The following is a 14,795-nucleotide window of genomic DNA, read 5'->3' as shown; positions in this document are numbered from 1 at the left end:
GCACCAACCTGCTCACTGTTGATTAGTTTGGGCTCTGCAACTCCAGACCATGTTACAGCCTTGGACAAAGCATGGACAAAAGAACTGAATTCCAGAGGTGAGGTGAGAGTGTTGGCCCTTCTACATTTGGTAGCAGCAGAATTGTATTCAATATGACCACATATATCCCTCACTCTAGCACTATTATCAAGCCAGAGGATGAACTCTGGTTCCACAAAGACTGCCCATAGAAAGCATTCTTTCTGGTTGTATCACAATTTGGTATGGCTCCTGCTCTGCCCAAGACCACAAGAAACTACAAAAGGTCGTGAATGTAGCTCAATCCATCACGCAAACCAGCCTCCCTTCCATTGACTCTGTCTACACTTCCTGCTGCCTCGGCAAAGCAGCCAGCATAATTAAGGACCCCACGCACCCCAGACATTCTCTCTTCCATCTTCTTACATCAGGAAAAAGATACAAAAGTCTAAGATCACGTACCAACCGATTCTTCCCTGTTGTCATCAGACTTTTGAATGGACCTACCTTGCATTACATTGATCTTTCTCTACACCCTAGCTATGATGTAACACTACATTCTGCACTCTCTTGTTTCCTTCTCTATGAATGGTATGCTTTGTCTGTACAGTGCGCAAGAAACAATACTTTTCACTGTATGCTAATCCATGTGACAATAATAAATCAAATCAAATCAAATCAAAACCTTGACATCAAGGCAGCATTTGATAGAGAATGGCATCAAGGAGTCCTGGAAAAATTTAAGTCAATATGAATCGGGAGGGAGTGGGGGGGGGGAAACTTTCCACTGTTTGGAGACATATTTAGTACAAAGAAAGATGTTTGGAGGTCAGTCATCATGGTCCTAGGACATCAATGCAGGGGTACCTCAGGGCAGTGTCCCAGGCCCAACCACCTTTAGCTGGTTTATCAATGACCATTCCTTCACCATAATGTCAGAAGTGAGATGCTGGCTGTTGATTGCATGTTATTCAATACTATTTGAAAGCCAAGTACAATAAATCCCATTTTAATTTGCCTTGATCGACATTGTTTTATTTCAGTGTCATGGATACACTGGGCTAGTATGGACAATTAGCAAGATTCTGCTTTACCTTAGTTTCGCAATTGGCATGAATCTCAACCCCAATTCTCTCCCACTCTTTGCTTTCCTTCGGACTCTCCCGCTCACCACTTCCCACCTGATTCCCTCCTGGTTGCCACCTCCCTCCTCATATTCCTGCTTCCCTCATTAATCCTCCCACTCATTGTGCCTGTTGTTTGCTTCCTTTCTCTTGCTGCCCATCTCCCTATCCCTTGTTTACAATTATGGTTTAGGGGAAGAGTGAAGAGGTCAGCAAACTGGAGAGAGTCAGAGAATAGGGGAGGGAGAGAGTGGGGAGGGCAAGTGACAGTCTGCAGGAAGAAAAAAGAGAAGGGGGAATGAGAGAGGGAGAGATGGGGAGGAGCAGAGGGGAAAGGGAATAAAGGAATTTAGGAATGCACAGTATTTCAACCTGCAGAGCACAATCTTTTAATTTTTTAAATTAAAAACGGTGTTACAGAACCTAATGGCAGCTTTTACATTGGTAGTAGTGGTAGTGGGGAAAAGCTGTTTTGATTAAGTTGTTTCACTTGTAGTTGCATTTCTGTACTGCATTATTGTACTGAAGCAACTTCAGCGAAATCTGGGCAAGTGTCACGCAATGATCATTGCCCCATGGCATTTAATGGTATTACCATTGCTAAATGTTCCATCAAAAACATCTGGGGGCTACCATTGACCAGAAACTTAATTGGACTGGCTATATAAATACCTTGACAATAAAAACAGCTAGGAATTCTGTGGTGTGCATGCTCCACACACAAGGCATAAGCCAGGAGTATGATGGTATACTCTCCACTTGCATAAGTGCAGCAATTCTCAAGATGCTTGACATCATCCAAGACAAAGCAGCCCTCCTTATTGGTACCATCCACCACCTTAAATATTCACTCCCTCCACTAAAAGTGCACAGTGGCAGCATTGTGTATTATCTACAAGACGCAACAACTCACCAAGGTTGCTCCAATAGCACCTACCAAATCCACAACCTCTACCAAGTAGAAGAGCAAGGGGCAGTAGATGTATGGAAACACCACCACCTGCAAGTTCTCCTCTAAGTCACTCACTATCTTGTTGTGAAACTATGAGTGGAACTTTCTCTTTTTTGCGTCAACTCAGGTGAGAAAAGTAGTGTGCAGCCCGCCGGCTAAACTGTTGGCTTTTCCTGCCATATTTTTTGACATTATTAAAACAAATCCTGGAGGCACGGCCCAAGATGTCACTCTGAATGAGCATACCCTACTAGCAACCTCGGTCAAATTCTTGGAATGCCCCCCTAATATCACTATGGATGTGCCTATACCATATGGACTGCAGTTGTCCAAGAAAACAGCTCACTGCCACCTTCAAGGGCAATTAGGGATGTGCCCCACTACCAGCTATGCCAACATCCCAAAAACAAAAAAAAACCAGTCACTGTCTGGCTTAATGCAGCCTTATGTTGGATCCATTGCGCTGCTCGAGTTCTTCAGTTAAAAAAAAGTTGTGAAACTGGCAGCACAACAGTGATTACATATCTGTGGAGCACCCAAGACAATCATGGGCTTAGTAACAGGTTGTTCATATGTCGAGAACCTGAAGTGCCAGTACAGTCCAACCCACAAATTATTTACTGATCAGAACATAAAGTGTTTAAGACAATAAACTCTACATTCTCAAATCCCCTTCTTACATTTTCCAAAAGCTTTCCCTGTTAAAATACTTAAATGAACCACAACAGTCTTCATTTATTAAGCTAAATTGTTATACTGTCTTAAAGACGATGTATTAAGCTCTTTTATTTGCCAATCATTGTGCTAACTCTTTTTATAAGCATTTTTGTCTAAGTTTGAAAGTACCTCATGATCAATTGTGATGTTTCCTTTCCTGTCTTATTAGGTCCTAGGGCTCAAGCACTTTTAGCAATCAATGGGACAAAAAGTAGTTTAGGTGTGAAAACTATTTTATCAGATGCTGATACTCAAGCTTTGTGACTCTCATAAGTGACATTGCGTGTCAGTTTGTGTGCCAGTTTTACTTTACACGCAAAAAAAACTACTGCAGAAACAAACTGGGCTGAATTTTAACTTGTTGGCTTGCTCTCAGCAGTGGAGGTCAGCTGCAGGTCGTAATCCTGAAAGTTCATGAAACAGTTTTATCATGGCTCTTTAAGTGACGCTACGACAACGGATGAATGAACACCGCTCGACAATCACCAGGCAAGACTGTTCTCTTCCTGTGGGGGAGCACTTCAGCAGTCACGGGCATTCAGCCTTGGACCTTCAGGTAAGCGTTCTCCAAGGCGGCCTTTACGACACACGACAGCGCAGAGTCGCTGAGCAGAAACTGATAGCCAAGTTCCGCACACATGAGGACGGCCTAAACCGGGATGTTGGATTTATGTCACATTATCAGTAACCCCCACAGCTTGTTGGATTTATGTCACATTATCAGTAACCCCCACAGCTTGCCTCCTGGACTTGCAGAATTCCACAAGCTGTTCTGTCTGGAGACAATACACATCTCTTTAACCTGTGTTGAATGCTCCCTCCACCCACATTGTCTGTACATTTAAGACCTGGCTGGCTGTAGAGATTTGCATTCTAATCAGTATTCTGTAATTTGATTTCTGTGTCTGTGTACTGTTTGAGAACAGATATCCACTCCATCTGACGAAGGAGCTCTGCTCCGAAAGCTTATGGTATTTGCCACCAAATAAACCTGTTGGACTTTAACCTGGTGTTGTGAGACTTCTTACTGTCTTTAAGTGAACCACAGCATCAGCATCGCACATCCTGGTTTCCTGGCCAATTGGAGTGGGTGGACATGATGATGACCCACCACTGACTTTTGAAGCCTCAGTAATTAAAGAGACCCCAGCAAGAGACAGAATGGAAGCATTCTACAATCCTGGCTGAGAGACAATAACTGGATTGATGGAGTCTAAAGAAGGGAAAGCTGTCCACTCTGGTTCCCGGAGACATCACTGGAGTTCCTGCTGTGGATTGTAAGGGATTGTTGATAAATATTATTCCTCATGGACAGGGTGAAGAAATTAGCTTCTGAAACTAAGCAGACAAGGTTAGAAATCACTAAGGAGGTGGTGTTCTCTCGCTGATGGATGCAGTGCTCAAGAGGTTTGATTACCTCATCAGGACACGTCATATTAAAATGCCAACTCTCTCACTCGGACTTTCCCAACCTTCTCCTGCACAGCGTGCCTCAGACCAACACACTTTGCATCCCTTCCTCTCGAGGCACCTTCTCACATATGAGCAACTAGCACTAACATTCACCATCATCATCTTGTCAATCTCATCCAAATCCCTCAGTTAGCCTATACAAGTGTTGCTATTTTATTCTCATACACATTCCATTCCTCACATTAATACCTCTTTCTATAAATAAAACGGAGAGCGCAGAATATCAGAATGAGGCAGAGAAATGGAAAGGCGTGGTGGTGGTCAGCCCCTCCAATCATGGACACACATACAGGTGCAAAGGATAAAGCACAGGAGATAAACAGTTTCAGCATGCATGACAAATGCCAATGGAGAGATGTAGGTCTTGCAGTTACATGGTGACTGAATTAGATATCACATTACCACCTTGGCACAAAATAGTTGCTTGTATTAACTAGATGTCAACAGCCAGTGAAAAACGATATTCAGCACTGTTTATTTTGGATTCTTGTACCTTGTCAGTTCTAAATGATGAATTTCATCTCCCACAGGTTCTTCATGCATCACTTGGGAATTAGTGACAGGGGAGGACAAAGACTCCTCAGAAGAGGGTCACACACCTTCCAGGGTGAAGGATGGGGTGCTGGGAGCTGCAAACAAAGTGCAAGTGTTCCTTTTTGTTGTGGGAACCTTTTTTTCAAATTATGCAGGGATCTGGTCATATTCTACATCTATTGCTGCGTCAGTTGTGACACCTCTGATGACAAACTGCAGTATCTGTTTGGAAACATAGAAAATAGGCAGGAGGGGGCCATTCAACCCTTCAAGCTCTAGTACTTTTCCAGTCACCTAAAGTTCAGTTTGAGGCAGTTTTTTAAAAATATAAATGCATTTTGATATGTTTACATTTTCAAGGAATTACTGCTCGTTATCATACATTTTCATCGCTGACAGCAAAACAATTACAGCGACCAAAATTTTCATTACACATCATGTAACAGGAAAAGGTGTGCAAGGATATTGCAAAACCAACCAATCGGTATAATGAGGTCAGCTGGGTTTAACTGAAAAACAACTGTTTTCAAGGTACTGAGCCTTCAAAATATAGATATAAAAGTTTTAATTCTTCTGACACGATCAAATTTGAGGACTGTTGAGATTAATTCTGTTTTCCTATCTTGCCATTTAAATTTTAAATTCAACGATTTCAAGTTGTATTTATAAGCTCAACATTTTTCCATCGGACATCCCCTGTTGTGTTTCAAAAAGTCTCCACCAACAACAAAACCATCAAATCATGCTGGTGATCTCACCTTTCTAGAGAATTCGGTCTACCACCTGCCTCTATAAAGGGATCCTCTGCATCTTCATCGGTATCACTGTTTTTAGCAGAGATACTGCCTCATGAGAAAGCAATAAGAGCAGAAGCAGAGGAAAGGAAAATAAATAAAGCTTGACAATCGTGGACAGTGAGATGTCATGCACATTATATTATACATTATAATAATCATTAACTAGAGGTATTACATCAGGAAATACTTAGAATTTTTGAACCGGAAACAATTCGAATCAGACTAAAAGGGAGTAGCTATGAAATTACTTTTCAACTATATGAACTTATAAGGCATATAACTGATGTGTGGTTGAATACTTTGATGCATCATACACAACACCAATTTCATCCATTTATTAATCTCACTTAAATTCATATTCTTCAAACATCTTTCAAATGTCAATGAAAAAATTAAAATTGATGTTCAGCTCAAGAAAGAGGTCATTAGAAGTGTGTAAGCCACAAAACTTTGAATATCCAGTTCTGGGTCTTGACCTGACCGGATTTTCAGAGACTCAGAAGTGATAACATTTTTTTTTTGCTCTTTTTGCACTTTAGTTCTACTTTCAGATTATTGCTCAATTCTTAACTATCGCCACATTATGGATTACTTGCAAACAGGTATGAATGATGTACTTACGCTTTTTGAATGCCATTCTTTTTGCTATCTGAAGAGTGCAACCCTGAAACACTTCTATCTCTCTGTGATGGACTGATACACCACAGTAAAAAATTAACAGGATAAATGGAACCGGATTATGCAATAAATAAGAGAAAAACAGAACAATAATGAGGTCAGCTGCTACAAGATATCTAAAAAATTAACAGATGTTTAAATTTATATAACAAAGAGATCTAGGGGTACAGGTTTATAGCTCCTTGAAAGTGGATCACAGGAGGACAGAGTGGTGAAGAAGGCCTTCAGCAAGCTTGGTTTCATTGGTCAGAACACTGACTACAGGAGTTGGGAGGTTTTGTTGAAGTTGTACAAGACATCAGGAAGGCCACACTTGGAATACTGTGTACAGTTCTGGCCACCCTATTATAGAAAGGATATTATTAAACTAGAAAGAGATTTAGTAGGATGCTACCGGGACTTGATGGTTTGAGTTATAGGGAGAGGCTGGATAGACTGGGACTTTTTTCTCTGGAGCGTAGAAGGGTGATCTTATAGAGGTCTATAAAATAATGAGGGGCACAGATCAGCTAGACAGTCAATATCTTTCCCCAAAGGTAGGGGAGTCTAAAACTAGAGGGCATAGGTTTAAAGTGAGAGGCGGGAGATACAAAAGGGTCCAGAGGGGCAATTTTTTCACACAGAGTGTGGTGAGTGTCTGGAACAAGCTGCCATAGGTAGTAGTAGAGGTGGGTACAATTTTGTCTTTTAAAATGCTTTTAGACAGTTATGGGCCAAATGCGGGTAATTGAGACTAGCTTAGAGGTTCAAAAAAATAAGGGCAGCATGGACAAGTTGGGCCGAAGGGCCTGTTTCCATGCTGTAAACCTCAAAACTAGAAAATGTTGGTAAATGACTTGGTCATTGAAACTAGCCTTTTACCCTTGGCACTAATAAAGCATAAAAAGTGTTGCATTAAATGATGAAATAGGCTAACGTTTCAAAATCTGAATGATTATAAAGAGAAAAAAATGCATCTATGAAAGCTTTTTCTTGACCACCAGATGTTTCAAAGCATTTTACAGTCAATGAAGCATTTTTTGAAGTATTGTCTCTGTTATAATGTAGGAAACACAGTAAGAAGTTTAACAACACCAGGTTAAAGTCCAACAGGTTTATTTGGTAGCAAAAGCCACACAAGCTTTCGGAGCCTTGTGTGGCTTTTGCTACCAAATAAACCTGTTGGACTTTAACCTGGTGTTGTTAAACTTCTTACTGTGTTTACCCCAGTCCAACGCCGGCATCTCCACATCATAATGTAGGAAACACAGCAGTCAATATATGCACAGCAAACTTCACAAACAGCAATATGATAATGACCAGATAATCTGTTTTTTGATGTTGATTGAGGGATAAATATTGTCCAGAACAACAGGGAAAATGTCTCCACTCTTCTTTGAAATAGTGCTGTGGAATCCTTTACATCCACCCAAGGAGCAGATAGGGTTAACTGTCTCAGAAGAAAGATGGCACCCCTGAAGGTGCAGCTTTGATTTTTATATTCAAGCCCTGGAGTGGAATTTGAACCTGGAATTTTGTGACTCTGGAGGTCAAGGTGCTACCAACTGAACCACAGTTGACCAAACCAGGACCCGTATAATTCTAGAGAACTATCAATGAGGAGTTACCCTGTCACTGCACCATTGATTGAAAATTTTGGCAAATAAACATTTTCACAGTTACTGACTGACTCCACACCAATACTTATAGATGCGTGATCTCAGTTTGGGTGGTTTGTAATTATCAAGAAATCTACAAGTGTGTTTTTTCCTAAATGCCCTGCAGTTTAACTTCAGGTTAGGTTTCATTTTTTCATGCCCGATTTCCCACCTGATAGCTTCATTGACAGGCTTTATTTTGTACAACTGAATAGGTTGTAGGCAGGTTTAATGACATTGAAATGATGGGGAGGGGAAGAGTTTAAGGGTGTGGAGTGGAAACATTATAGAGTTGGTAAATGCAGAGATATTATGGGGTGGTGGGAGTTTACAGTTATATTTTTGCACCTGGAGGAAATACTCCTGTGCCCTAATGATCCAAAAGCAGAGTTATAACTGCACTTACCTATAAATCTAGCCCTGCTTGCCTTTTACCTGTCAAGTTTCCCCAAGGCCTCGGGTAACATCGACTAAAAATAAAAATGGAGGTACAAAATCTCTTTCAATGACCCATTCACCTCCTGGGAACTAACCTCCCAACATAATACCACACCCCACCCCACCACCTCAATGTTCTGCTCTTCTGCTGTAAACCGTTACAATTCTCTGGCTCTCTTTACATCTTTTAAATCTCCTTTGTCATTTTATCTAGTATCAGAACTTCAGTCAATTAATCCACTCCCATCCGCCACTTAATCACGGGTCTTTTACCTTATTTCGCCCAGCCTCATTTTCCCTGGATCGGTTCCTCCTCAAAAGCAGTTCACCTTTAACATTTCCTATTTCTAATAATAGGCCATTAACCGGAACTGTTAACTTCATCTTCCGTCCACCAAAGGTGCCCAACTCTTTGGTGTTTCTAACTATTCCTGTTGGCCTCTGTATTCTCTGTATGACTGTTCAATGGAGTGAACAACAAAATTTTCCATTTTTATTACAGTTCTTGGAGCAACAGATTATGGCACCAACTAGGGATAAAGCTATCTTAAGACTAGTACTGTGCAACAAAACAGGTTTAATTGCAATGGCGTAGTAAAAAACCTACTAGAAATAGTGATCATAATACCATTCAATCCCATGTACAGCTTGAAAATGACATATTCCAATCACAAACAAGAATCACAGTCAATCTTATAGATATGAAGGGAGAACTTGCTAAAGTTAATTGGGGAAATAGACTAAAAGGTCTGGTGTTGAATGAATAATGGGAAATATTTAAAGAAACAATTCAAAATGTTCAACAAAAATACATTCCATCGAAAAACAAAAACTCAGCTATCTGTGGTTTACTCAAGAATTTAAAAATAGTATTAGATTAAAAGAAGGGTTTTACAATGCTCAAAATACAGTAGCAAGTCTGAGGACTGAGACTGCTTTAGAAAATCGGCAAAAGGCCAACAAAATGTCGATAAAAAGGGCAAAAAGATAGAATATAAGAATAAACTAATCAAAAATATAGACCATGATTCATTTGAATTGGGACTAAGTGCCCACGCCAATGGGAAAACGAGTGTATTTCTCGCTGGCACTGGCAGCGTTTGTCAGGTGTGATTTACCCACCTTAAAGATGCAAGTGAGCCCATCCCGAGAAACCTGCTGTTCAGAGATCTTATCTTTGAGGTCAGAGACGGCAGCAGCACACCCAGACAGAATCACGGTGAGAGTCCGCCACTGGCTGCTGAGATGTCCCTTCCTGCTGCCCACAGGTGGCAACACCCCTTGGAATTTTGAGAGCTCTGTTCTGACGCAACTCTCCAAACAATTTTGAAAGTGATTAGTGAATGAAGGGAACTTCAATAAGTGGCCCCTTTGATTGTAAACTAGGTTGATTCCAGGGATGGCGGGACTGCTGTATGAGGAGAGATTGACTAGGTTAGGATTGTTTTCACTGGAGTCTATTCACCATCTACAAGACACAAGTCAGGGGTGTGATGGAATACTCCCCACTTGCCTGAATGGGTGCAGCTCCAACAACACTCAAGAAGCATTTGGTGATGCATTTTGATTGATTGAACCAGGGCAGGACTTAATGGTAGGGTGTTGGGAGAGTTACAGAACAAAGAGATCAAGGGGTACATGTTCATAGCTCCTTGAAAGTGGAGTCACAGGTGGACAGAGTGGTGAAGAACACATTCAGCATTCTTGGTTTCATTGGTCAGAACATTGAATACAGGAGTTGGGATGTCTTGTTGAAGTTGTACAAGACATTGGTACGGCCAACTTGGAATACTGTGTACAGTTCTGCTCACCCTATTATAGAAAGGATATTATTAAAATGAGAAAAGTGCAGAAAAGATTTACTAGGATGCTACCGGGAATTGATGGTTTGAGTTATATGGAGAGGCTGGATCGACAGGGACTTTTCTCTCTGGAGCATAGAAAGCTGAGGGGTTATCTTATAGAGGTCTATAAAATAATGAGGGGCATAGATCAGCTAGATAGTCAATATCTTTTCCCAAAGGTAGGAGAGTCTAAAACTAGAGGGCATAGGTTTAAGATGAGAGAGGAGAGGGTGGCGAGTGTCTGGAACAAGCTGCCAGAGGTAATAGGAGAGGCGGGTACAATTTTGTCTTTTAAAAAGCATTTAGACAGTTAAATGGGTAAGATGGGTATAGAGGGATATGGGCCAAATGCGGGCAATTGGGATTAGCTTAGGGGTTTAAAAAAAAGGCGGCATGGACAAGTTGGGTCGAAGGGCCTGTTTCCATGCTGTAAACCTCTATGACTCTGAGATGTGCTCCTCAAAAAATGAAATAGTGATCCCCTCCCTGCTAACCAGGGGGGCACCACCAACTCCTCAGCAGCATCCTCCCCTCCCAACCACTCAAATAACAGGTCACCTCCTCAAAACCATGTAGGTGTGAGTGTGACCCCATCTGACCCCCACCTTCCTCCGCCCCCCCCTAAAACCTCCACTCAGCGCCCCCCCCGCCCCACAGGGCACAGTCTCAAGTTAAGGAGATGATCATTTAGAACTGAGATGAGGAGAAATTACTTCACTCAAATGGTTGTGAATCTTTGGAATTCTTTATCCCAGAGGGTTGTGAAATGCTTCATCTTTGAAAACATAAGGCTGGGATAGACAGATTCAAGTCTTTCAGGGAATAAAAGAGTTTGGGGGAATGGGCAAGAAAATAAAGCTGAAGCCCAAGATCAGCCATGATGTATTGAATGGTGGAACAGGCTTGATGGGTTGTGGTCTATTCCTGCTCCTATTTCTTGAGTTCGTGTGTTCCCAAGGGCTATAAATAATGGCTTCAATGCTTTTCTACCATGGAAGCACCGGATAGTGTCAATGATACATAGACTTGGGAATAACCAAGCAATATCTGAATCATGTGGACCAAAAACTAGGAAGGAAGCAAAATGGTCTGTGACAATAATTCATACTCTGGGCACAAGGAAATTGAGGGACTTTTCATGCAGGTTTATTGCCTGAAAATATTCTGAAAAAACTATTCAAATGCAGTGGACTGGCTGCCATGGCAAGTCTGTGGCTACACTGCGAAGCTTCACAGTATGATTTCAGATTCATATAGAAACATAGAAAAACTACAGCATAAAACAGGTCCTTCGGCCCCACAAGTTGTGCCGAACATATCCCTACCTTCTAGGCCTACCTATAACCCTCCATCCTATTAAGTCCCATGTACTCATCCAGGAGTCTCTTAAAAGACCCTATTGAGTTTGCCTCCACCACCACTGACGGCAGCCGATTCCACTCACCCACCACCCTCTGTGTGAAAAACTTCCCCCTAACATTTCTCCTGTACCTACCCCCCAGCACCTTAAACCTGTGTCCTCTCGTAGCAGCCATTTCCACCCTGGGAAAAAGCCCGAGAGTCTACCCGAACTATGCCTCTCAACATCTTATATACCTCTATTAGGTCTCCTCTCATCCTACGTCTCTCCAAAGAGAAAAGATGTTGAAAATAAATCAGCAATAACAAGGTAATAAATATATTGCTCAACTTCGACCCTCCATAAATCTGACTCATTCCAAAGCTCTGCTGTTCATATCCTGATTTGCACCAAGTCCTGTTCACTCTTTATATCTGTACTCACTGATCCACAATGGCTCCTGGCCCATCAATGCTTCCATTTAAAAATTTGAATCTTCGTGTTTAAATTCCTTGATGGTCTTGCCCTTCTCATCCCTGCAAACATCCTCCAACCCACCAGCTCCTCCCATCCATGAGCTAAAAGTGCTATTCCAACTCTGGCCACATGTGTATCTCCCATTTTTATTGCTCGATTATTGGTGGCCATGCCTTCAGTTGCCTGGCATCCAAGCTTTGGAAATCCCGCCCTAAATCTCCCTGCCTCTCGCCTTTAAGTTGCACCACAACGCATCTCTTTGGCAAAGATTATGTCCATCTGCGCCAATAACTCAATGTCTGTGTCAAATTTTGTCTGCTATCACTCCAGTGAAGCGCCTCAGGATATTAAAGGTGCTATATTAATGTAATTTTTTGCTGCGTTTAGTATGTCTTTATTTTTGCTTACCAGCCATATATCTTCATTTGCTCAGGCAATGGGTCATCAAAGAATGAGTCTTCATCATCAAGGTATAGCTTTTCATCTTTCTTTAATTCTGGGAGACTGGTAGTTGTGTTGGGTATCAAGTCTTGCTTTGGCTCACCAGAAGACAGATTGGTTGCATTTTTAATGTTATCTGAAGTTGCGTCGGTATCTCCAGGACTGCTGTCAGTGATCTTTGGAAATGTAAATAGAAAGATAATGATTATAGAAAAATAACTGATTATTGTATGAAATGAATATGTTGAAGCTCTCATATATAAAGCAGCAAAATCCTACAATCTCCTGCTCCTAGATTAACTAGATATTGCTTATAAAAATAGATGGAATAATACATCATTCTAATTGTAAAACAATGGCTGCATATGCCTCTCAACCAAGAAATTAAAAATAAAACTAGGGTTCTATGCATTTTAACCTTGTTGCAAAAAGATTTGTGCTTACATTAATAAATAACTACCAGAATACTGAAGGAGTATGTATTAATGGAAGTTATTTTCAGAAATCTTATTAATCTCAAGTTTTAGCAGGTTTAGCTGCAAGGGCATAGGATATGGTAGAGTACAAAATACAAAATCCCCAAATCCACTAGAATTATAACTTCACCAGCTGCAACTTTTGATTAATTTTGAACACAATGTATTGTAGTCAACCCTTTTACAGATTTCAGAGTACATGCCTATAGTTAGCTATTCACCGCAGTAGTGCATTAGCACAGATCCGCACGTAATATTAAATTGGCAGGGAAACTAAATGTAACAGTAGTAACTCACGGCAACCTCACAGTATAACAGCATATTAAATATCATAATTATCATGAATTTAAAAGTAAAGAAAGTTTAAGATTTTGGGTGAGATCTTATGACTGTTCACGCTGGTGAGATCTTCTGGTCCTGCTGACAACACAATGGCTCCTGGCCCATCAATGCTTCCATTTAAAAATTTGAATCCTTGAAACCATGGGTTTCTCAGAGGCATGGGTTGGATTCGATGGAAAATACTATCAACAGTGGCAGGACAAGATCATCCCGCCATCGGCCAACGGTGGGTCGCTTCCTGGTGGTGTTATTGCAGTAACAGATCCTTATTAAAACAGTTTCCAGCATAAAACAAACGATAAGTCAGTAAACATCTTCAGTTCTGAAAAATATCTATTATGACTGCATTGTTGGGAAACCTATGGATCTATCCTGGCATGCCAAGTTCTAGTGACAAAAGTTTGTTCTTGCCCTTTAAATTTAGCTAATAATTTTTGCAACTGCCATAAACCCCAGTAACCAAATTATAAAACGGGATATGCTCAAGCTATATGATTTCTCCATTTTCTGTAATAGTCATAGGTATTCCCACCATGCTTTTTTTTAAGAAGTTGTGTGCCGTGCCTGTGCAAGAGGTAATGTTTGAGCAGTTACCAGGTTTGGACCAACATGCAATTACCTTCTCATCAACTTTCTCCCCACTCTCTTTAACTTTGCCAGTTCCTTTGTATCTAGGTATCTGAATGCAAACAGAAAAAAAATTAACTCGTGCTACATTTGCGATAGAATGAGTAATTCCAAAGCAGTCAGCAGGTGAAAAGGTGAAGTCATCGATAATAAATTCCAACTTCACTGAAATTTCCTTCTAAGGAATGGGTTCATGTGAAAGAAAATACATAGCAGACAAGAGAGCACTTAATTCAGATGGCAGAAATTGAGGATTCAATGTTTATAGTATTATACTGTGATACTGATAGCACTGCAAAGTTACAATCCAAATCTGAACCTAAACAGCAATCAATGTGCGTTAATATAAAAAACAAAATACATCATGTTTGTTAGTAAGAACGGATGGAATTTTCTGTCTTTCCCACCGGCAGTACCTTCTGGTTCTGTCAAAGTCGACTCCTTGTTTAATACTCCTTGGCGCAGGATGGAGCTCGCCATGCAAATTAACATTGACTTCGGTGGGACCAGAAGATCCTGCCGACGGTCAATAGTGAAATACCTCCACTGCGGGAAACCTACCGTGGGGTCTGGAAAATTTTGGCAAACATTTACATAATTATCTCCAGTTCAAATTTTTTTTTTGTGGTAATACAACAAAAAGAGACACAAGAGAGAATGTAACACTGACCTCCTCATCCTTCACAGGGAAGCATGAAAATAAACTTGGAAAATCAGTGAAAAAAATAATGCTTCAGAATGCAGATAATGAACTACGTAGATACAATAGTGCAAAAACTTTGATGATTCAATAAAGAAGTCATGTTTGCTCATTGGAAATGGGCAGCTCTGAAATGGCTGACATTTATTGTCCATCCCTATTCGTTCTTGAAAAGATAGAC

At 40.9% G+C, this 14,795-nt stretch overlaps 1 protein-coding gene across 12 annotated transcripts in view; it reads right to left on the bottom strand.

Annotated features, from left to right (window-relative positions):
• The window catches only part of cep43 (centrosomal protein 43), an 84,948-nt gene that overhangs the window by 6,947 nt on the left and 63,206 nt on the right, over positions 1-14,795 (bottom strand). For 4 of the 12 annotated variants that reach the window (XM_078230093.1, XM_078230097.1, XM_078230092.1 and 1 more), the window contains 4 exons: positions 13,907-13,966; positions 12,437-12,645; positions 6,237-6,308; positions 5,577-5,660 (listed from right to left, as the gene is read on the bottom strand). In XM_078230093.1, the coding sequence (XP_078086219.1) occupies positions 5,577-5,660; positions 6,237-6,308; positions 12,437-12,645; positions 13,907-13,966 (425 nt within the window). The remainder of the gene's footprint in view (positions 1-5,576; positions 5,661-6,236; positions 6,309-12,436; positions 12,646-13,906; positions 13,967-14,795) is intronic. The other 8 variants (XM_078230094.1, XM_078230099.1, XM_078230096.1 and 5 more) reach the window with 2 other exon arrangements.

The sequence above is a fragment of the Mustelus asterias genome, chromosome 15 (assembly GCF_964213995.1).
Source record: "Mustelus asterias chromosome 15, sMusAst1.hap1.1, whole genome shotgun sequence".
Classification (NCBI taxonomy): Eukaryota; Metazoa; Chordata; class Chondrichthyes; order Carcharhiniformes; family Triakidae; genus Mustelus; species Mustelus asterias.
The sequence above is the reverse complement of the archived record's forward strand: the minus strand, read 5'-3'. Positions and strand labels throughout refer to the sequence as shown.